The sequence below is a fragment of the Liolophura sinensis genome, chromosome 6 (assembly GCF_032854445.1).
Source record: "Liolophura sinensis isolate JHLJ2023 chromosome 6, CUHK_Ljap_v2, whole genome shotgun sequence".
NCBI classification, from domain to species: domain Eukaryota; kingdom Metazoa; phylum Mollusca; class Polyplacophora; order Chitonida; family Chitonidae; genus Liolophura; species Liolophura sinensis.
In genome coordinates, this window is record NC_088300.1 from 29,802,916 (window position 1) to 29,828,194 (window position 25,279).

General features: G+C 39.2%; 1 protein-coding gene across 1 annotated transcript; it reads left to right on the forward strand.

Moving 5' to 3' along the window:
- The first annotated feature begins 658 nt into the window (after positions 1-658).
- LOC135468733 (uncharacterized) lies at positions 659-22,960 on the forward strand. The gene is made up of 8 exons (XM_064747132.1): positions 659-833; positions 14,718-14,788; positions 18,409-18,829; positions 19,200-19,315; positions 19,775-19,829; positions 20,259-20,449; positions 21,075-21,278; positions 21,793-22,960. The coding sequence occupies exons 1-8, from the start codon at positions 782-784 to the stop codon at positions 21,859-21,861; spliced, it is 1,179 nt and encodes a 392-aa protein (XP_064603202.1). The 5' UTR covers positions 659-781; the 3' UTR covers positions 21,862-22,960.
- Positions 22,961-25,279: the final 2,319 nt, after the last annotated feature.

Here is a 25,279-nt window from a genome sequence, read left to right on the forward strand (position 1 = left end):
ATTTTACTGAAACTTCCAAGGTTCTGAGCCGATTATCCAAGGATGACCAGATCTCGGCATGGTCGTATTCATCTGTAAACCAATTCTTTGTAGGTTGATAAATGGACAATATCAGCCCTCACACAATAGGATGTAAGTCTCTATAATTCGATCTTCTCCGCTGCATGTTGCTGTTGTTAAATAACGCCTTTGTCCATCGACCTGTTATGCGATCGGGGTATTGATTTCTAATTTTCAAGACGGCTCTGTCCGATGATGGCGGCGGCTGGCGACCCGCCTCTCGTTTCTATGGCGACATCGTGCATCGATTTTGTGACGTCACTCTACCGTCCATAGAACGGACAGACTGATCGATTCCTGGGTGTGTTAGAAGGATGCTTCGTACAATATGCCTATAAACGATGCCATTCTACATCTTTTTCTCCCAATTAACGATTCTGTTCTACCTTACTTTTTAAATTTCAATCGAACACCACACAAATCTATTGCAGAGACTAAATCGTCGTCAATTTGTCGTCAAAAGTCGCAATCTACGACGGCCTAATCGCCGACAAACACCTTGGAATGGACTCGTCCGGCTACTTTCATCTTCTTGGCTCGTGGACTGGATTTAGTACGGGTACGACGCTAACACTTGCCGGACCATCTGAGTTTAGTCAGAGCTCAGCACAACACTTCCAGCCTGTGTTATATGAGAGCTTGGCTTGAGATTCCACGCAATTCCACGGCTACCCTACCTGAATAGATCCAGTGTCGCCGAGCTACCTTCGAAACTGCCAAAATGCAAAGTCTCGCATTATTCGGCTGCATCGTAGTTTCTCTTACATATCAAGGTAAGCTTAAATTTTTTTGAACAGAGATTGTTTCTTCAGTTTTCCACTCAGTAAACGTCTTGGAGGACGTAAAGCCGAAATACTCTAATCCTTTTTACACATGTTTATGGGAAAATTCTTGCAAAATAACTCATTCATAATTCGTTTTACTTCTTCGTTTTGAGGTAAAAATGGTAGTTCTGGAACATGCGTATAATTTGTATGGAACTACACCAGTAACGTAAGTAAAATATATCAATTCAACAATATATGTATGTTATACATTTAGTCGGCCAAGGTATAATAACATTATTATATACCATGGCGGAGGATATAAATATTTTATTAGCTGGAAGTGAATAATATTTCACCGGCTATTTAAGGGTTTCAAACCCATTGATCAAAGATAAACAACTCTTTTTATGGTATTGCTTATGTCCGTTTTGGAACATTTGATTTTGTCACAAAATTGTATACCATATAGGTGTATAGGTGTGATATATGGTGACCCCCGTTATGACACGTTAAATAATTCAGTGGTGAGAATGAGAACCAACATTAAATATTTCATGATATTAGACGCGTGAAATTGGTTGACTTCCATTGTTGTATGAAGCGAGTCATACACAACCCTGCAAATGGATTATAGGTTATAACCATTACATTCGCCCAACATACCTACAGCCATGCAGTTTAGCGACGTTAACGTATGAGTGCTACTGGCAATTTGTCGTGTATGTACTTACACGTATTGTACAATGCTATTGAAGTACAACTATGAAACAGTTTTCTCACAAAAACTCCCAAATGCAAGGCGCATTTCACAATCAAGGAAAACAAATTATTGTACCTATATTCGCTTCGATTTTATCTAGATTTATTTATTTCATTTACTATATTTTGAAACTTTTGCGTTGTGTTATATTTGATCACTGACAAGGCTGTTCTGGGGAAACAGACGTTGTAATTAAGAGATGTGATGATAATTTTCACCTCTGAATTGTTTTCCCTCATAATAAAATGGAGTATGATTGTGAAATTGACACAAAGTAGACAATATACAGATTTACACTGACTTGAGCTGGACTTGCTATCTACGTTGATAATGCCTGTTCTGGATAAACGGACACAAAATTGCCCATGTGTTGTGTTTGTATTTCAACTTTTCATTCTGTCTCCCAAGTTACTTTATTTGGTTTACATTTGTTGCTGATTACATTAATTGCACTTAGGCATATACCCACTGTTACTTTTAGAATAAAAACTTGATTTGTGTTAAAATGTCAGTGCCAACCTTTATACAGTTGTTCTCTACCGGCTATGTACACGATCAGATGCCAGTGGTTTTATTTAAATGTCTGTAATTACATGTTTACGCATATAAAACGTTTGCTTCTGGCGAACACTGAGTCCGCGAGGCCTGTTTCCTCCGCACACTTGTTTTATAGTGTTGCACTTAAATGGTTTCCAAGCAGAAAATCAGTTTAGACGAACTGATAAATTTGTATAATGACTTTTAAGTTTACACGGTTAACGTTGACAGTCAGCTCAAAGACTTGAATTAAGTGAAAATGTCAATGCCTAACTTGATACTGGCAAGATGTACTGGCGATCGACGGGTGTTTCATAAATTAAGACGGACTAACAAATTGTCAGTAACCCTTTTAATGGTGCAATATTCTCGGTTTCAATCCAGATTGTGACATTATTATATTATATCTATTGTATTATATTATCAGTATTATCAATATTATATTATTCAGTAAGTGATATAAAGCCAGAACTACTATTATAGTTGGACGTATGTATGATGTTATGTGTTTTTTGTAACGTAGAACTATGACCATGTTGAGAAGAGAACTCTCCAAAACAGAAAAAAATTCGAGTTCCAGGTTAATGAATGGAAGAGTACAAGGCCCAGTTTCACAAAGATGTACATGTACTATAATCTCACATATAGGGCAATAGTACGGTAACAGTGACGTACAAAATATCGCACGACAAATGCTTTGTGAAACTGTGCCCAGATCTGTATTTCTGAAAGCTGAGCTGAGAAGAGTGAAACAAATGGCAGATCTCTATTCTGGCATGAAACCATTATGTTACGGGGCTTGTACAATATAAGCATTGCCATGGGCAGACCAATTTCTAGGTACCAATAAACACATTGTCGTTCTTAGATGGGTCCGGCTTACTTCATCTATTGTTTTCTACGGCATAGACGAATGTGTTAAGTGTTTATGGGATGAACTCATTAACTGCATGGTTTCCATCACACTACATCTAGCAGATGAGCTTTCCAGTTGAACAAATTTTACGCATCCAAAATGACATTTATATCCACTGACACAAGTAATTGGGCCCCTGTCACAAGCATTACATAATTTGTGTACTGCTGGTAGAGGCATTTTTTGGGGATGTGCCTTTTGTCACAATACATGTGTATTACTCGTAAACAGTAGTTTTGAGAGTAGAATTTAAGAAACACTGTTAAACATTTAGCGAACTATATATTCATAAGCCTTGCACTCAAACCTAATGTTCAATAATGGAATTGCGGTCGACAATGCAATTAGTACTCTGTGAATAAATAGGCCCAAAACACAGCACTAGACGATATATAAAATGGCGATAATAAAATTTTATTGCCTTAAAAATTCCTTAATAACACGAAAGAGATAGATAGGGAACAATCTGTTGGTATAGTCTTTGGGCATCTATGTATTTCTGGCACGTTTACGTAAAGGTCATCCATTGATTGTCGTCGTAACTACGTTTGTTGTCCTGTTTTTAATGAGTTAATAAACCCCATCCATTTGTGACTATGCTTGTAATTGCTACATTTTTATCGAATCCACGAAAGGCTGATTTGGAACCTGTATTTCTTCCTTGTGTAGTATTTCATTTTTTTCTTTCATTATGAGAGTGTTTTATACATTTTTTGCGTATTGCATGGGGTAACAAATGGACAGACAAGAGTATGAATTTCACAGTCGGGTACATATGTTATGGAATAAATAACAAATAACAAAATATCCAGAAAAATCAGCCTAATTTACTCGGACTAAAATGTTGCAGACAAGTGTTTTTTTTATGAAACTTTACTCTCCAAAAGCAGCACTATAGTGAACAGAAAAAAAGACCAACAAACATAATTAAATCATAAAAATGCAAACAAATTGCCTCTAGAACAGATCCTATAGGGGACCAAATCTAAATCCAATCCCAGAAAAAGATCAGGTGATATGTTTTCCGTAGTTCAAAGAAATGGTAAAGGCTGTTGTATTTCTGGCTTTTTTATCCGGAAGTGTGAGCGAGGGGTAATCAAAGCCTTGTCAGATACAGGGTGAGGGAAATGCAACTCTTCTTTCTTTAGGTGTCCATTTAGCAAGTAAGAAAGATGTGTTCTTGTCGTTCTCAACTAACCATGTAGCCCACGGCTTCTTCAGTATAAACCGAAATAAAAAATGATGAAAAAGTCGCATGTGAAAAGTTAAGTTAAAAGCCTTGTGCCACACTTCATGTTTAAAGCCTGTACGACTCCCGTATCGCGTGCTCTGTATTATGTTTGACAGGATGCCGTCTGACAACAATAGTTTGAAGCCAAGATCTATTAACCTCTGTCTCTATTTGGACAGTTGTAGCATACGGCCTTCAATTCAAAATATAATTCCTCAAATTTGCCGGGTCTAGAATGATTGCAGGTGTACATCTGTAATTTAGATAGAGGGGGGTGTCGCTGTGATAGAATATAAATGGTGTCCTGGGTATTAACAACTTTGTAATTTCCAACACCGGAAACCGACAGATGGGAAATTATTAATATAATAAGAATTGCCCCGCGTAACCATGACGACCATTTGTCAGAGCTTGGAGAGAAAAGTTGCCCACGGTAATTAACATGGGTGCGATAGTGTTACACTAGCGTCACAAATGTAACTGTAACATCATGACACGCTCTATGAGCGCGATGATGAACAAACATACACGAGATTTCATTAACATTGATTTGATATATATTTGTTTTTTTTTTTCATTTGTGCCTGGAACGTTAAGTTATATATCATAAGCCAGTAAACAATACCTAACACATTTCACCTGTACAACAACAAACGGGATTACGGGTGAGGGGGAACAGGCAAGCCACCAATTTCTGGATGCATTTGCTACATTTTCTCCCTAAGTATCTATCAGCATCAGGAGACAGCATCATATACCTCTCAGGAAGTGGTGGTATAATTGTTTTGTTTAGATATTCATGAGTACGACGCGCGCCAATAAAATGAAAACAAATGAACAAATGTATAGGTACCTTATAAATGCATCATAGGGCATCTCATTAACACGTTATAACAGAATAGGTATTACGTGTATGCACCATCGGGCATCATGCCGATTGTATCGAGCTGGTCTTTAGTTGTCATTAACACGTTATAATAAGAAGGTATAGGTATTCTGTGTATACACCACCGACCGTCGTGCTTATTATATCGAGACTGTCTTCTGTTGTCATTAACACGGTATAATAGAAGGTATATTTATTTATTTATTTGATTGGTGTTTTACGCAGTACTCAAGAATATTTTACTTATACGACGGCGGCCAGCATTATGGTGGGAGGAAACCGGGCACAGCCCGGGGGAAACCCACGACCATCCGTAGGTTGCTGGAAAATCTTCCCACTTACGGAGAGGAAGCCAGGATGAGCTGGACTTGAACTCACAGCGACCGCATTGGTCATTACGCTGTGCTAGCGCGCTAACCAACTGAGCCACGGAGGCCTCTAATAGAAGGTATAGGTACTGTATATGCATACATAACAGGGCATCGTGTCCACTATATGAAGACTGTCTTTCGTTGTCATTAACACCTTATAGGAGAAGGTATATAGATACTGTATAAATTCATCATCGGATATCGTGCCGATTATATTGAGACTGTGTTCCGTTGTCATTAACACGCTGTAATAGAATTATAAAATCCTTATTTGCCTTATGAAACGTTGCTAATGAATACTTTTGGACAGATTTTTGGTCTTTGCTTGATATATGTTAAACTCTCTGTTTTTACACTTCACTTACAGTGTTGACTTAATGTCCAGAACTACATTACCAAGCGTTCTCTCTCGGCTTTTTAACTCTTTAATAGCGCTCATTTTGTTATGGGGCTTTCTCGTTATGTCTGTATACGTCTGATATACAGTTGGTTTACACCAAGCCTACATAATTACAGGGCGATGGTCGGTTATATGGCTATCGTCATGACCGGCAATCTGATATGATCAGATATAATGTCACGGTGTTCTCCACACTGCTCCCTGACTAATTGATGGAACAGAAACTCAGTGATGGCCCTGGTAATAGTGTGTTGACGAATAATGTCTGTATGCGCATAAATGTCTACCAGGGCCTTTGGCGCATGAGCTAGGAACCTCAAGAACTTTTTTCACGTTGACAAAGTAAGCACAACGACTTCTTCGTTACAGTCTTGACCTGACACGCTTTTTTTTTTTTTACAAATGCAGATACTGAATCTGAAACCACCGCCCTTTGACACGTTCACAACAACGCCCCTGACTTCACGCTGCAGGCAAACCAACAAGTGGTGGATTTAAACTTGTAACCGCATGGTCAAAGTATACAGTCTTCATTGAGGACGAATTTTACTGCTTGACCTGTTTCTTTGATGCAATACTTGGGATCAAATACTGTTCCAGGAGCTTATACATTTAAACAGTACATGTACTCTAAACACAAAACCACAAAATTGTCATAATGCGAAAATGTGGTCAGTTTGTATAATGCTACCTTCCCTTGATATCCTCTATAAAGTCTACTTGCTGATACAACCTATAAGCTAATATATATCGAAACTCTTGTCAAGAATCGATTCCTGTTTTCAATAATTGCATCTTCGGTGTATATATATAAAGCGCCCCTTGCTTAATTTCCTGCATGCTGGGGAATAAAGTTTCTTGGCCGAGTTATTAACCCCCTTTATTTGAAGTAAAAGGAAACGATTGAGGATCATGTGTTTGTATGCTATAAATAAAACACATAATCTTTGGGTTGTTTGCATGACATGTGCTAAGGAGACGAACAGTAAGATCATAACTATTATTTGAATGAAAGCACCGTTAGTAAACGCTGAAGACTCAGGCAGACAGCCATTTATAGCTTATTGGATATTATATTATATTTCCAGTCTTCCCTCAAACTCCTCAACCGCACACATTCCACTTCCTGTTCTCATTTTACATCATATCCACCATATGTGACTTAAATCTTGATCAACGCCCAGTTGGAGTGAACCTTTGACTCAGATGTCATGTCGACATCTGAGAAATATCTTTGTTAAACTTTTTTCCTGTTATGCGTTTATGTAACAATAGTTCCCTTTTACCAAAGGTAAATAGAGCCTAGTCGCCATATACTTTAAAGTTGTTATTCATGACATGATAGTAAGTCCGGGCAAGGATTTTAAGTCCAATATAGTGACGCGGTTAAGAGTACGCGTGTTGAAATCGAAAGGTCAACCATGGTGTCCAGCGGTGGCGGAGATGTAAAACCAGCGTGGGGAGTAGGACAATGGTTGTGGGGATTACGGTGCTTCGACCGGCAGCTCATGTCGATCGTATCTCGTTGAACTGCGTTTGTTTATGCGTACGTATTAGGGTCTTCCGGGACATCGACGATATCCCTGGGAAAATATCTGAGCCCAGGATTTCGAGTGTCATCTCGTCTCTCTCATAGCATAGGTTTGCCCGGAATTCTAACATCGCCTACACACATAAACATCACAAATTGCCATTTCTTTTCTCCTTTAACGAGACATTAATCCACAGAGCATACGACCTTATAGTATATAAGTAAACCTGTTCGCTATGGTTAACTATTAAAATAAAACACTTATCGTCTTTGATCAGTTATGCGTGACCAGTCACATTTTATCATGTTGTTAATGTGTCAAGTTGTTATATTTCACCAGATAAGGGTGACCAGTCGCAGCATAAACCTGTCGATACTTGGGTTGAATTTATGTTATTTGTCCATTTGACTGTAATTTTGTGCGGTTCACACCAGCTATATCTCACAGATATGACGGCAGTTAGGTTTATGGCGAAGGCAAGCAACAGTTTAATCAAATTCCCACTGCATGATATCTCCGGGAAAATCCCATTTGACCGCTGAAGATTGTCCTGACTCACTTTGAGATTTTCTGACTCAGCCTTACTTTACAGTGACCTAACTCACTGTGCAATGCCCTGACTCACTTTGAGATTTCCTAACTCAGCCTTACTTTAAAGGGATGTAACGCAACATGGAATGCCCTGCCTGACTTTGAGAATTCCTGTCTCAGCCGTATTGTACAGGGACCTAACTCACTGTGCAATGCCCTGACTCATTTTGAGATTCCCTAACTCAGCCTTACTTTACAGGGACCTAACTCACTATGCTATGGTCTAACTCAGTTTACAGATACCTAACACCATTTGCAATGCCATAACCCATTTTGCGGGACCTAACTCATTGTGTTGTACGCATCAGATACATTATTTAATGGTGATCGAGCATAGCTACAGTTTGGCTATCCCTGCACGATTAACTATGCTAGAGAGGATACATTTACCATTTATATTTTTGGAAGCTGCGCACATTTCAAGCTGATTGTCCAAAAAGAATACAACCCGATTCGTCGATTTTCGGGGTCTTGGATTGTGTTGCATATCATTATATTAACCTACATGCTGAGGCAGTCTGTTTGTGTGTGATAATACGCGACAGCGATCTCTGCAGAAATTGTAGCCAATCAGCATTTTGTCACTACTACAGTGTCATACATGATGGTAGCACTGTTAATGTCGTCTGGAAGTGAAGAGTTGAAACATGTTTGAGTTGTCAAAGTGACGGACAATTGTCGAAAATTTGGAAAAAATTATATAATAAAACAATCAAACAATTATTCTGCCCAGATAAAGTTTTGCACATCATCAGGAATAGTACTGACCTCTGCTTTCGACATTGGTGAATATTAGACCTTAGCGTCTGTAAAACTCGAAAGACCACAGGTCAGTGTTCTAGCTATCTACCGTACATGACTAAAGAAGTTTCTTGACTTCCAAGTTCTCGTGGCATTAGTAGGCCTAACTACTAGACAATGGGTCAGACTGGGAAAAGGACAAGATGTACACCAGGTGATATAAACGTTGTAATGAATCAATAACTGGTTTGATCAGGTTTCCCAGATCATTACCCTGCAGGCGTAGACGGATCGTCAATGCTTTTAACGGTAGAGCAGGTATCATGACAAATATCATGTACACGTAAACCTCAAGCAATAGTGTTTGACCCCACCCTTAAAATGAGGCTCCCCAGCCCTGATGTAAATTTGTTATGTGATTCCTGTGTCAATCGCGATAGACAAAATCGTCCATGCTCAACACAAACAAAAGTTGATGCTGGAGTGAAACATATCTATGCATCTCTCCATATAGTTGTATATATTATATGGAAAATTTATGATTACGCAGAATTCCAAGCAGTTTGGTATTCACTATATCACATCTTGTCTGACTATTTATTATTTATTCATTTACGTCTGAAAAGGGCGAAAATAAATACATTAGCCTTACCTCGGCTAGATAACCACCTCTCTCGTCCATAACATTTTGGTGTTCTGTAACCTGGACATCGCTTTCATGGTTCAGAAAGCAGTAATAACCCCAATGTTTTTAGCTCATGACGATTCCTTTGTAACTTAGTTCGTTGAAGAGGATAGAATTTATAAGGTAGTTCGCGTGTCTCTTCCTTCAAATCTGGATAGCTACTGGAGCGAGGTTGCTAAAAATAGACAACCCGATACCAAGGAATCATGGGACATAAATTTCCGTGTTCTTGTGTGAATCCGACACTTAAGCCTCAATTCACTAGGCTGTCCTGAGCATTTGGGTAAATTTGTTGCTTTGTAAAGCAGATTTGGGCGATTTACTATAGGTACAGGTTGAATTAAGTTTTATCTTGACGCTGGCGTTTGCCATTTTCCTGTAATATTTTCTATAATACTGTAAATATATTCTCACTGGATGAGTATGGCCTTAAACTATATTCACATTGGATGAGTATGGTGTTAAAATATATTCACATTGGGTGAGAATGGCGTTAAACAATATTCACACTGGCTGCGTATTGCGTATAAACAATATTGGCTGAGTATGGGGTTTAAATAATATTCACATTGTCTGAGTATGGCGTATGAACAATGTTCACATTGGCTGAGTATGGCGTTTAAACAATATTCACATTGGCTGAGTATGGCGTTTAAACAATATTCACATTAGCTGAGTATGACGTTAAACAATATTCTGAACAATTTAAATAACTATAAGAAACTGATGTATTTAACACAACCCTCTATCCTGCCTGCATTATCATAAATTATAGCTTCTTAAACACCAGTAAAACCAGAGGCACGTCATGGTTGTGTCTAGTCCCACTTTCGTCAACCCGTTCTTGCGTCCTGTTTTGTTTTGATGATTTTGTAATCAAAATGCCGTCAGCGGATCAACAAATTTCCGTTCTTCTTTCAAATGTGCTGTAAACTCTTTTTTTGGTCAGTCTATGTTTATCAGAGCAATTTGCTGCAGAATAAATGATTGATCTTACCCCGTCATTCATGGCTTTATGGGCCATGATGTATTATTCCATATTAAATCCGCCGTTTGCCGTGGCTTGGCAGGGATTAGACTGGCTCGTAGTTTGTTAAGCATGGACATCAGTGCATTGGGTGATATCGGTTGTTCTGATGGTATCAAGATTCACATATATGATACTCTGTCCTGGCGCCGTTGTAGGAATCCATGTAGCATGGTCATTAGCTACCAGTGGACATTCCTAGTAGACAAACGCTTTACACAAATCTACATATAACTCAGAAAGTGGCAGTTTTCCTATGTGCATTCACTGTGGAATCGATCATGGTGTCTCGATTTTAACTGAGATCAAATCAGCACATCGGTATATTTTTATGAGTAACAAAGCTCTTGTATTTCACAGTAGCGCTATGCCTTGTCTTGCGTATCATGCCAAGGCTATAACATCTTTCTCAAGCAGCTGGCTGTCACACCGGAAAGCAGTATTTATACATTACAGTAAATAACAGTTTGATCAGACAAAAAACTAAATTTAAAAAGGGAACGCAAAGTAAACAGTTGTTGCGAGGCAGTGGGCAAGAGAGGATGAAGTGTAAAGGGTTGATAAATAATAGGAGTCTATATAAGAACAAAAAGTTTAAAAAACGTGTGAACAGAAACCAAGGTCGATATGTCAGCAATTGTCAGAATCTGTCCGCTAATTTAATGGGAAAGCATTTAGAATTTGCGAGTGAAAGTCAACTAAAGAGCACTTTTTCTCTGTCGACATTCCTTTGGCAAAATTTCTTTAATTAGCAGATGGAAAATAACGTGACAGCCGTCCAGTGCGTGCAATGTATGAGATTCCCGGGCGACGGCTTCTGTGCTAATTGAATCATGTTGAAATTCCATTCTCTGCGTTGCGGGCATAAATACTTTTAGCCTTTGCCACCAATGGCAATGCGCTAATGCAGTTTTAGAGCCTATATATACGTGACAAATATAAAGCAACCCATCTAACCATAAAATTTCAGACGTGATTGTGTGTTGGTGATTGTCATAGATCTAGCGACAGTAGAGAGTAAACCGTATGGAGAGAGGACCATTCTCTATGGTAGGCTCCAGCCTATTCCGGCTTAACCTGAATGTGTACGGCACTGTAAACTTGGGCCTGCTTAATAATTGAATGTACTGCCAGGGCCACATGGGCTTTCAGTCTGAAACACGGCGACGAGGCTTCGTTCAACGTACTCTCGGGTGTGATTAGTGAGATTTCTGTAAGCTACCGTGTATACTGATCCATAAATCACCTGAAATGTTTTGTGCTCTAGCCGTTGCTATAAAATGATAATGGATGAAAAACTGCACTGGCTTGTTGGTTTCTTGAGCACGGAGGTGAACATGAGCTAGATATATAGCTTACATTTTGTTTCCTATGCAACTCTTTTTTGTAAGTTCAGTGCTGGAGAATTTTTGTCTCAGTTGTTTCGATTTATAACACAAAGTTACCAAAGTGTTGGGCTTCAAATACAAATTTAAGTGATGTCCTAAAATATGAAAAATGTGGTGTGTGTGGTCATATTAGTAAAGAACGGGCTTCTTCGACAGCATTACATCAAACGAAAGATTTTTTCAGACTGTTTATGTAAGTGCCTCTAACAGAACGTTCAGCATTTCTGTACTGGCTGATATTAACGTTGTTTTTATCATGGAGCTTCCAACAACTAATGCATCTAAAAGCCTGTGACAGAACTAAATGACGAATAGCTTATAAGGTAAGGCCTCTATCTGACAACATCCGGTAAACATAGTAGTAAATCTGTGGGACCAGTTATTCAAAGCGCACGTGCTGTTAGGTGTAACCAACAACCATTCCGGCCAGTGCAGCAGGTATTGCGTCATCACGACAGTTACGTGCTTTTCGCTCTTTGATCGCCTTGTGAACTCACGGCCAGTAGTTCCATTATAAAGTTCCGGGACACCGTTTCGTCTTAACCAAGAACGATTACATATATAATGGAAACACCATGCCTTTGTCAAATGTCATTTGTAGTGAACATGATAACATGTTGAGTCTGTTGTAGAGAGAGTGTCCCCGTGACTCGTGCTGATTATGCTGACATAATGCATGCAGTGAAACATTGTGTAGAGAAAATTTTGTAAAACTATGCTTACTTTTGCGTTTATAAGTGTCCAACGACCCAGGTTATTTCTGTAGAAAATGTACTAAGCTTACGGTTTGCAATTATTAACCTGTGCATATGAAGGGAAATATTGTGTTGTAATCATTTCTTTTTAGGATCAAATTAGAATGGAGCGATTTCTCTGAAAGGAGTTCCAGTATGCATAAAACACTGTTTGGAGAATGATTTATAAAGCTACCTGCTGTGGCATATATGTTTTAAAATGTCTGTTTCCAAACTGCTTTTTATCACTATTAATCTTATTTCATATGTAGGAAATCAGTGTGTTCATTTTTCTTGTGATCAACGTCCTAATTTGTTGGCAAAACATTGGCTAAGAACAACGAAGGATTCATCATTAAAAATAGAGAAATTGTTAAACAATAATTCCATAATGTCATTCCCTATTTTCTCATCAAGAAATGATCGGCTTAAGTTTTATACCGGAGGGACCTAAAACGAAGCTCGGGCTGTTTACAGCGCTGTTTGAAGTCAGCCTTATCATTACTGTTCGATTACTCTCCACGAAGGTGTCAGGAACCTGTTTTGTTCTTGTCAGGAAGCAGCGTTGCTAATGAATGTGGGTTTACCATAAAGGTTTGTGTAGACTACATTGCAGAGGCTTGAGGATTCTGAGATTGTAAGAACATTAACTTGCTGCGGGGAAGTTATTACAATGAACGTTGAAACACCTGCAAAGACCTGACCCACAAACGTTTTTAAGCTTGATTCAGATAGTCTAACCTAATGTAACTGCGTGTTACGACACTTGCAGATATATCCCAAGAGGAAATATACTGAAATCACCTTTTGTCATTGTGCTTGTTGGAACGCAAAATCAATACGTGGCTAAAACATGTATCAGAAATGAAAGACGGGCAGCAAGCATTTCAACAAATTCTAACAGTATGACAACCTTTAAACCGTATGACTGGAAAGGCTTCAGTTAAGTTGTGCGTACTTTACTTTCGGAGACGGGTAGAAATGAATGTTAACATTAGTCTTATTTAAATGACCTTTCATGAGAAAAATACAGACTTCATGCAGCTGGGTTATTTATGTCCTGAAAGTTTCTGCAAACGAAACCTGAAATTAATGGATAAATGAAGATAAAACCGTTGAATCCTATTTTTCGACTTGTTCATTGTCGACAACACTGACGATACTGTCATTTTAGATCGCACTGCTGCATCGATGAAGAGTAATTCTGACTAACTTAGAGCTCAATATGAGTGTTATGTCAGACCGGAGAACGACTGTCAAGTCACATGACCGAAATGAACCAGTCCTGTGAAAGAACGTATGGAGAGGCTGATCCGTCCTACGATGAATATAGATATAGCCCTGGCAACAGTATTGTGATAGCAAATTTGGCATTATGCTTGGTTTTAAAAGTGTACAGTCAGTGATATTTTATCGGGGACATATTCAACCAATCAAGAAATACTGAAAAACGCGTTCAGTTTTCAATGCTCAGACTTCTTGCCCATTAAGATAACATTGTTAACGGGTGGAGGACATCCTGATGACGTATATGTATAAGTTAGATTAGGGTTTAATTTGTCTTATTCGACACACTATAGTGGCGATGAACTGGATACACAAGAGACGTTTCAGATGACTATATGCCACCGTGTGCAGTTTCTCACTGTCAGTTTCATCTCCAAAGGAAACTAAACATTTGTAGATATGGAAATCTATTCTTGAAATAAAAAAAATCAAATATATAGTCACCACTATATCCGGTGATGCAGACCTTATAACCCCAATGGCGTCCAGTATTTAGCCAGCTGTCGATCGGTATTGCTTTAATTGATCGTGTACACCCTACGCTTCAAATTACCCTTGATCTTTGTTTACAGTGTGCTTGCCCGAAGCCAAACTTTGCTTATCGAGAACTTCTAATTTATTCATGGGAGGTCTATGCGACTTTACTCCTGGGATAACAAGCCGCCATTGTGACCACTGCTTTACCAAACACTAAAATGCTTGTGAACAATACAAACAGTGCTACAGGCATCGTCAACCTTTTGTATGAAATGTCAGTTGGTACACTGTGTACACTGATACATCTTCGTTGGTTTTTTGTTTCAGCGTCAGGTGCTCCGCTAGGTGGCGAACAGGGAGCTACCCGTGATATCACAAAGGAAATCCCCGAAGCGCAGGTATGGTACCCTGCACATTTATTGTTTATTGGCCTACGCCTACGCAACTTGGGAAATTTCGCTATCCACCAAACTGTGTCAACAGAAATGCTTTATTGTCATCTCTATCACTTCATTTCACCTGCTTGTATGTGCTCTTTGTTATAGTTTGTCTGTCCGTGTCCATTAAAAGTAATCCTCCAGGTCCACCATCAAGTACTGTAACAATGATGTGGAATTTATCAAAGCCGTGGCAGATTACACGATAATCCGGGTGATAGATTCTCTATGGGCACGTTAGATGTTATTAACTAATGGTTTTCGTGCTCCTATGGTTTTGAAGTATACCCACTAATCGTGAAAATTGCCACATAAATTCATATATAGCAAGTCCTGGTATTTGTTATTATTTGTTGTTGGCTTTTGATGATATTGTAGTGGTTATAAAGAGCCAGCGGCGAATAGCTTCACATTCGGAACCAACACAAGAGTTGTACTCATTACGCTATGAATTAGTAACATGTTTGATTTAAGAACTGATTGCGGGGCCTCCGTGGCTCAGTCGGTTAGCGCGCTAGCGCAGCGTAATGACCCAGAAGCCTCTCACCAATGTGGTCGATGTGAGTTCAAGACCAGCTCATGCTGCCTTCCTCTCCAGCCGTACGTGGGAAGGTCTGTCGGCAACCTGCGGATGGTCGTGGGTTTCCCCCGAGCTCTGCCCGGTTTCCACCCACCATAATGCTGGCCGCCGTCGTATAAGTGAAATATTCTTGAGTACGGCGTAAAACACCAATCAAAAAAAAAAAAAAAAAAGAACTGATTGCAGAAATATTAAAGCCAGCACCGACACTCAGGATTCGAGAGTAAATAATTGGGTAATGCACTGCGGTGTCCGTTGTCCTTGATTACGGCACAGTCAGGTCTAAAGTAAACTAATTCCAGTTAAAGTAGCCAGTAGGATACTTTACTTTATCTTTATGAGGACATCAATGGGTTGAGGAGTTAGTTGTCAGGTAAACGCAGGAGACTTTTGAATCTAGCTTGACTAAATAGATGATGGTTCTTTTCCTGTGAAGTCTTTCCCATATTGAGTCTCTGCTTTACATCCCTATGATGGAGTTTCTGTTGTGTCATTATTGTACCTGCATGATGATTTATGTGTATCTTTTTGTTCATGCCGTCATATTTTATACACGCACAGGAGGAGAATTATCCTCTTTATATTGTTATGTTATTTTTTTTTTACAACGCCCTTTTTGTAGCCAGTCTGTTCGCATGTAGACCTGTATTCATATTGTCTTGAGAAGATAACATTGTCTTTCTTCCTTTTGGCTTGTTCTTGGATTATCTACTAGCATATTGATTTTATTGCTTCAAAGCCCGTTTCTGGAGTCTCTTCAGCCTGATTAATTCCCCGCGGAATCACCGCACGTTGTTTCATGGTGCATGTGGCAATTAACGAGAGTTACAGGTGAATGTGACGCCTTGTCTACTGCGGACATACAACTGCTCACCTGGGACGTACCTGGAAGCCCATCAGTACCACCCATGCAGTACTCGAAGTTATTAAATTGATTTACAAGGTAGACCTTTGCATGCAGATGGCAAAATGTCTTCAGAGTTTGATTGATTATCTGTCATGCTGGTACAAGCAACTTTTATTGCCCCTACTTTGACCGACCTATAAGGCTACACTCTGTTCAGAAAACAAATAATAACATGTTGCCTTACTCAGCATCGACCATTTGGTTGCACTCAATATTTTCACACGCAAGCTCCCAAATACTTTGCTCATTTGTAACTGGTGGAACTGCTAAACGTATTAAGGGATTAAATAATTACCTGCTTTGTAATCAATCATTAGACCGTCTACACATTGTTTACACTGATTACTAGTTCAACACGCAGAGATACTCAGACATCGAGTTTCTAAGTACATTGCTGCACTTGAACACTAATCTGTGGTAGAGTTTCTGGGTGCACAAAAATGCAAGCCCGCAGTTGACATTTAGTGTGCCTGTTACTTTGTATGGTAAATAGGCAGTTATGTTTCTTTTAGAAACGAGTGTCACGACTTGAACACTTCACCTTACATATGGGCTTGCACGGACTGATATTATTAATGAAAATGTTTTATGGAACAATTATTGATCATGCAGCCATGGAACCAGGAAAAGTTGTTAGTAAATATAGGCTAAATGTATAGAATGTCTTGGGATTAACCCGTGTCTAGGCGTGGATGTGCATTGTGTTGAATAGAATCACCACCTTAGATACTTGAGCAATTGCAATCAAAGAGCAGTTTTGACATATATTTTTGTTTGACGACAACTGTCATGGATTAGCACTTGGATACTAATTACACATGCTGACTGCTTCTATTTACAAGATATAAGCGTCACCGTCCGACATTCGTATACCAATCGTAAACGATAAATGGACCTTCCACTTCAATAATCACATGACGCATTTCATGCCTAAGACGCTTTAAATGGTATTTGTTGCTGCCTCGATTGACGCTCAGCGCTGAGAGGTTAGAAAAAAGGAAACAAGACTGGTTGGCTCGGTGGCAGTATAATGTGACTAGGTGAGGAGTCATGTATCGTGTCCTCGGTATGAAATTTCAGTGGTCGGCAACACTTATGCGGCATGGGCTCACCCTGCCAAAAGAAGACACAGTATATGTACACACACCTAATGACTCCTTGTCGTCATATGGGTGAAAAATTGTTAAGTGCGACATAGAACCCCAAGCACACATACATACATTTAAAACACATTTATAATTTATTACTTCCTCAGTTCCTCGGTGGTTTGTCTTGAACATTGTTGTTAACTTGTCTGGCAATTATTGACCTGAAACGTTTACTGCGGCTGACTATTGGTATACTAATGTCTCATAAGACACCTAAATGTACATATAATAGAATCTTGCAACGACAAGTTGTCCTGTTTTGCCAGGTTCAGTGGAAAGCCATTCGTTTAGTCATGCCCCAGACTTCGCACAGTTAATGTGTCTGTGAGTTGGCCCTACTGGAACGAACGAATTTCTTAGAGGGTGGTCCTCATAATTGCTCTCATACAGTTTATCAGGAATGCACTTTGAACCAATAGAGAGCGATCCTATCCTCCAAAGAGAGACACATCAGCTATCATCAGATAAAAAATCCATCATCTTATTTGCGAGTCGCGCAGGATCAGTGTCGCGTGAGGTTTACTAAAACCTTTCGTATTACACGAAACTTTGGTGCCTTTAAACAGTCCTGGTGGAATTCTATTTTCCATTAATGGGATGCCGATTGAATCGCAATTTAGACTTTCTCCCACTGGAATATCTGGATGGATATTTGCGCTAATGCGTTCATTCTCGTCGCTGTCTCATAAACTATAAAGCACTCCTGACCATTCGCCTCATTTCATTACCATTGAATTCCATCGACTGACAGAACTGTGGTACAAATGATACTGGAAAGGTTGTAAATCAAGGCTGTATGTGAGTTAAAGTAACTATGGATATCAAAGATGGACCTGTATTGCATAGATAGTAATTTTAGACACATTTTGATCTAAGAGTAGGATATATGTGATATGTTAGCAGATGATTGCTCACTCAGTTTGTCTTGTTTTTCATTTGCATTTAGAATGGTTTGACTTTGGAGGAACAGTTACGGGAAAATGTCAAGACACCTCATGCAATAAAACCTCTCGTAAAAGATTCATTACCTTCTCCTCAAGCTTTTAACTCTGATGGAGAGAGATCCGAGGGAAATGTTCCACGGGAACATTTATCGCCAGAAGATTCGGCAGGAGACGAGCATGCAGACAATTCCGATGCAATCCCATCTGAGGATGAAAGTAAAAGTCCATTTAATAACGAAACTGGAAGTCCATCTGATAACGAAAGCGCTGTGTTGCCGAGTTCCACAGGAAAAGCGGTTGTCGAGGAGAGTCAGACTGAAGAGGGTTTGTCAGATTCGGACATGTCTGAAGAAGAGGAGATTCTGAGGACGATCATCGTGACGTTAAGGGACAACCCCGAGCTGATCAAGGCACTTATTGATAGTAAGGCCAATCATTTATCACGTTTCTCTCTCACGGAGAGTAAAGCGCATGGGGAGGTGTTTAGGGTTGCATGTGCTAGGTGACAAAGGATCTGTGTACTTCATCGAGACGGGGTTTGTATGATCTTCAAAGGTATAAATCAAATAATAATTCAGTTTGAATGTTTGATCCTAGAAATTGAAAATCTCGCGCTATTGTAGGCTTACTACCATTTCATCTCTACATGTGCAGTTCGTTAATACCATACGTTTATGTGTCCAAAAAGTTTTGCTCTTTTTGTTTTAAGGATTATGTTTTACAAAATACATTGCACATGAAGTGCGGATAAACATTACCACTAACGATTATGTCCATGTCTAATTTTAATTAGGCGAAACGGAAGAAATGCAAGATGAGTTTTACAAACAAAAAGCCCGTGTGTCAAACCCAGACGACTCTGAAGAGCTTTGGGGAACCTTCCAGCGCCCAAACCCTCAACTTCAGAAGGTAATATTAACCACAACCAATTAAACAGTCTCATCAAACTAGGAATAGTGATCTGATTACATCTGACTGGAATTGAATCAATGTTCCATCGTGTTTCTCGATCATTGTGGTAACTGGCATATGTAGATATATATATCAACAGACGGTTAGCGATAATATACCATTAACTATACATATATGTATATGTAAATGCTAGTGAACACAATAATCTAACATCTCGAGGTTTTCCATCGATTAACGACTTATACATTTTTATAGGTTCAGCCACATTTAGGCTACATGGTAACTGTTAGGAGCAGATTTCGCTCACCACGAAAATTAAAATGAACAAACAAAGAAATTTTTAAATGTAAGGCCTTTTAAGCCATTTGTGTCCATACCTAAAGTGAACCTTAATGAAATGTAACACTGTGTGGGTGCAATTTCGAGTAACTGTTTTCTTATATCCTCCAATTTCAGATGCCCAAACAAATCGAAAAGAAAGCCGGACAACCTAGTTATCACGGTGACAAAAGTAAGACGCTTACATGGGACGAATGTAAAACATTAAATTATGAAAAATTGTTCTTAGAGATGAATCAATGTATACTGTTTCCATATGGTTATTGTTTTAAAGGCATAAGTACTTGAAATTTAGATATTCTATTGTTACCTACTCGTATCTTATGTGATAATGTTTTTAGGGCCATGTACAATTATTGGAATATACATAGATGTAGTGTGGCAAATGAGAAACGCACTGATAGGTGAATTTTTACTTTATAAATCAGCTTTAATTCAAAGCAGAATAATTATACAATCCTCAGTCATAAAATAAGCAACAGATGCTCCTTCAGCTATGACATTTGGTCCCAAGTGGACGTTCATCCCAGCATCTGGTGTCACCATCATGTGCCACCTGCGCGAGTATAAATTGTTTTCACGCTGGCATGATTCTGTATAGGTCAGGTGACTGATAGTGTGGACAGCGATGAAATACAGGAATACCCAGCGGAGCAAGATCTCAAAGATGGACCACCACAGGAAGCGGAAGATGAAGTTGAAAATGGAAAGCCGGATGTACATCGCCATGAAACTCCCTTAAATGTTTTGAGAGCGGGAAAGATGCAGCTTCCGTCAGAAAGTGATAGCAGAGTAAGATTTATCCGCTGTTCCGCGGGCGGGCTTCTTAAACAAAAAACAAAAAACTCCGATTGCATAAGGGGAAAAGATAAAAAAAACCGCACAGTTAAAAAAAGAAAACCGCCATTTCCCTTTCACGGCTCCATACCTATGACTGAGAAAGAAACGTTATAAGGAGTATAAATTTGGCCCAAGATTTCTTAAGATAACATAACTCTTATTTCCCGTTATTTCTATAATCAAAAGCATTCCTTTGATTACATAAAAAAGAACATTTGAAACCTGAAACTTTTTGATGACCAACAGTTGTGATGAATTGTAAAACCGTGCGTATTGAGGGCAAAGTTTTCATTACGAAGACTTGATCTACGGAAAAATAAATCAACTGTCAGAATATTTACAGTTCACTTATGCAGCAAACTTACAGGTTTGCATGCAGAATACACTCCGATTCTTGTGGTTGTCGGTGATCAGAATGAATTCTTCCTGAAATACTGAGACACCTGAGATAGTTGTTATTCAGGATGTTTGAGGACGCATACAGATTTTGTCTGATACCCTCCTCTCCTTGTGTTTGGCGGTGGTCAAAACGAATTCTTCCTGGAATGCTGGGATATCTTATTTAATTTTTATTCAGGAACAAATGGAAACGGACAAGCACAGCGGAGAGGAAGACGATTCCCGGAACGCCGAGACGCTAATAAATGATACCCCGCATACTGATGAGCAACCTACACATCTAGAATCTGAGGGAAGATCCGTTAACAGACCACATCATCCAACAGCTGAACAAACAGTTCATCGGGCTCGACACACGCCCGGAAAGGAAGACAGCGACGAGGTAGGTCGGGAGCCTGGCTCCTCATTGCTGAATGTAGGGTGGCCGCAGCGCGTGCCAGGCCTCCTTTGAGCTGCTGATAGCCACCCGTTAGACTGGCTCTCCTGTTACATAAAGCCCTCAGGGAGAATTAGTTTACATCTACTATGCCAGTGTCTGTGGGATGCGGCATCAATCATGTGTGGATGCATGTAGCTTATATACGCGAAACGGCACAATGAGGATATCAGTATGGAAGGATGGAGGCTAGGTTTAATGAATGGTAATACGACTGTGTTGCATAATTCAGCCCATAAGATAAAATAATTGCCGCAGAATATGCAGAATTTGCAACTTATTTATCTGGATTTACTGAACGTTTCTGTCTCATTGGATATGCATGAGATTGATTGCATGGGGACAATACCGCTGGTGTATGCTATTGTCTGTATAGCTGTTTGTCTTCATTTTCGCCTGTATTAAGCGTCTCGAGTCGGTTTCAGGAGTGTAATACTATGAAATATGCTTTCCGCTTCAGAATGAACTCCTGGCGTTGTCAAAGGCATCCAACTTCAAGAATACCCGGTTATCTCGACCCCATATGTAAACCCTAAATATTTAAGTCCTTTTCTCTCGCAGACAAACAATGGATTACGAAGTTGATGTGCGCAGGTGAAAGGAAATAAAATGTGATAAAAGAGTATTTAGGTAAGAACGCAGTTGGCTATGTTAAGACATTGAGATAACAGTTAAGTATGCGAAGTTTTCATAAGAATGAAAGCTGTGTTCATTTATTTATTCACGAATTGATGTCCTCTATTTTTTCTTGCCCAAGTCAGTGTTAATGAATTATACATCAATGCAAGTTAAAGTTGTGAAAACCTTTAAGAAATGTTCTTCAGAAGGAAATGGTGTATTGTTTAAAATCTGTTCATTTGTATATGTAATTGTATCTCCTATTTACACTTCAGCTATTGGGCAAATAAATTGGGCTAAAAATCCGATGATATACTAAGTGGTTTGCTGTCAGTTTGTTGCGTCTTTCCAAGTGTAACACTGGCATGCTACAAATTTGTTAGGTCTTTCTAAACGACCGATTTCCTGTTCTCTTGTTAAGTCTTGCAAAGCGTAGCACTGACTTTGATCCCATCAGATCATTAAGTCTGCCTGAGTGTAACCTGGGTGTAACATTCATTAGCCTGTAGAGCCTTTTAGAGTGTAGCACTGACCTCCTGTTAGCTTGCAAAGTCTTACTAAGTATAACACTGGTTTCCTTTTAGTTTGTTAAGTCTTTGTAGTGTACCCCTAGATCGCTGTTAGCTTGTTAAGTCTTTCTACTTTGGTTGAGAGATAACTGTTCAAGTGTTCCTCATCAACATAATTAAATGTATCAACTTTGATTTAAATTCAACACCGATATTTTACCCACGAAATTGCCTTTCCATGGCCACATTTTATGCATCCGTACGAAACGCATTGTTTATCTTACGCGATTTGGACTGTGCACAAAATTAATGACAAACCTTTAAAGGTGACAAAACATTCATACATATGGAGTTTGGAACCAAACTGTGATCTCATGTATACTGATTGTATTCGGTTTTCACTTTTATACTGGCTCCTCTTCAAACATTTGGCACGGCCTTCATATTTTCCCACCCACACCAATTGTTAACTATGTTACATATATGTTTAATAAAATATATCACGATAAACAGCGTGTGTGGGTTTGTTTTTTGGTTGTAAGTGATACATAGTGATACCTAATGTGAGTAATTGAGCGCTTGGGGTTTAACGTCGTACTTAACAATTTTTCAGTAATATGACGACGAAGGAGAGTGTATGTAATGTACCTCCTTGTTGCAGGATGGATTTCCACCGCTCTTTTATCTAATGGTGCTTTACTGAGACGCCTTACCGAAGGCAAGTAAGCCGCACGCCCGAGCCATGATACTGATACGGGTCAACTATACCCATCATGCTGAAGTTATAACTTCCTCGTTTAAGGCCTAAGGTGTTACTCGACCCATGATTGACCCTAGATCTACCGCTAATGTAAATAACGCTGCGTGATTCACCATGGCTAAGTCATATTCATACACCGAGAGTATGAACAGTGCCACAACACTTTGCGATACATCAAGGAAAAGTTCAGTCATTAAACTTAACATGTCCCTTTTCGTTATTTTATTTGAAATTTGTTTTACGATGACTTTCCAAGAAGTTATGTTGTCAAGCAATATTTCGATCTTGTTACGAAAGAAATTACAATTTTAATATGATTTAAAATTTTGACTTCGCTTCATCGATCTCTTCGTGATGCCGGGGTTTCACACTTAATTTCCTTGTTGCCCAAAATATTTACCCAGCATAGACCATACGGCCCAGTAAGATAACTAATTTGTTAGCCTCATGAGATGACGTGAAAATAAACATCGGTTTTCTTTACGTGAGCTTTCCTTCCCCAAAACTGCCGCCAGGCAAGTATTGGCTTCGAATGTTCTTTACTGATATTCGTCGTTGTCCTTAATAAATTTTTACATGTAAATGGTTGGAGGAAACCGGAGTACCTTGAGAAAGAAACCCACCATTACCAAGTTATAATGGCAAACTTTTCCACATTGACGAATGGCAAGTGGTCCCGTGCGAGCTTCATGTAAGGCTACACCAGAGTTTATCGATCGCCGGTCATTGCCAACTCGGCCCCGAAAACAAAGGTGAATTTTGCCAAATTTACTGTTAGAGAAGGGTATTTAAGGTACACGTGTATGTTTTGAATAATTGGGGTTTAACGTCACATTGGCGGTATATTAGCGACAACTATATTGGCTTTGATTTATATATTTATTTGATTGATGTTTTACTCCGTATTCAAGAATATTTCACTTATACGACGGTGACCACCATTATGGCGAGTGTCACAACCATCTGCAGGTTGCTGCAGACCACGTATGACCGGATAGGCAGCCAGGGTGTAATAGGTTTGAACTCATAGCAGCCACATTAGTGACAAGCTTGACGTAGCAGTGGACCCATTTACAGATCTCAATGTTTGTATTAGTTTGACTTTCGTTGAAGTGCCTTCATTCTTTAGAAATCAACAGCTTTAGATATGGAAGTACAAACATGGGCGTTTTTCCTAAGAGATATTTGTTTCCGTCTTTATGACTGTTATCCCTGCACATTTCGCAAACCCCAAAGGAAATGTGGCTATCTACAGTTATCTCAGTTTTTAATGTCACAATATTTAAACGTGTTTATGAGCTGCTTTCTGCCAAAGTGGATCCAGATTCCTTTCAAGTGACAGTGATCGGATTTGCTCACTGCATCGACCGTGAATAGACGCGTTCAAAGAGAATTCCCTTATTTTAGCTACAATACTGCCTTTAAATGCTACCCCCAAGAGTGACTAAAAAGCCTTTTGTCAAAAACTGTCTTTACGTCGAAAAAAGTAGACGAGTTTTATCCAGACCCAATAATGCAAAAATATACATTCATCAAATTATCTACGTGCAAAGATTTTGGCGTGTGGAAATACCATTGTAAGGCAATGGTCTCTCAGTTGGACGCAAATCCTCCTTAATTCATAAGATAGCAAACCTGAAACACGGATTTTAAGAGGTATCGCAATTTACGTATACCCTGGAAACCGATATAAAAATACAGATCGATTTTCTCGCCTTAGTAAGTCGTAAATTGAATGGTTATTTATTTGATTGGTGTTTTACGCCGTACTCAAGAATATTTCACTTATACGACGGCAGTCAGCATTATGGTGGGAAGAAACCGGGCACAACCCGGGGGAAACCCACGACATCCGCAGGTTGCTGACAGACCTTCCCACTTGGATTGGATGGTAGTTTCAGATGGATTTATTCAGACAGTCATACGGAACTCAGAAAGCGTCTGTGTTCCCTGGTCTGGTGATTGAAGGAGACGTTCTTGCACAACTGTGACACTGCCAGAATACATTCCAGGCTTAAAATCTGTGTTCTGTGCGTGACCGACATGATTTGTGCAACAGT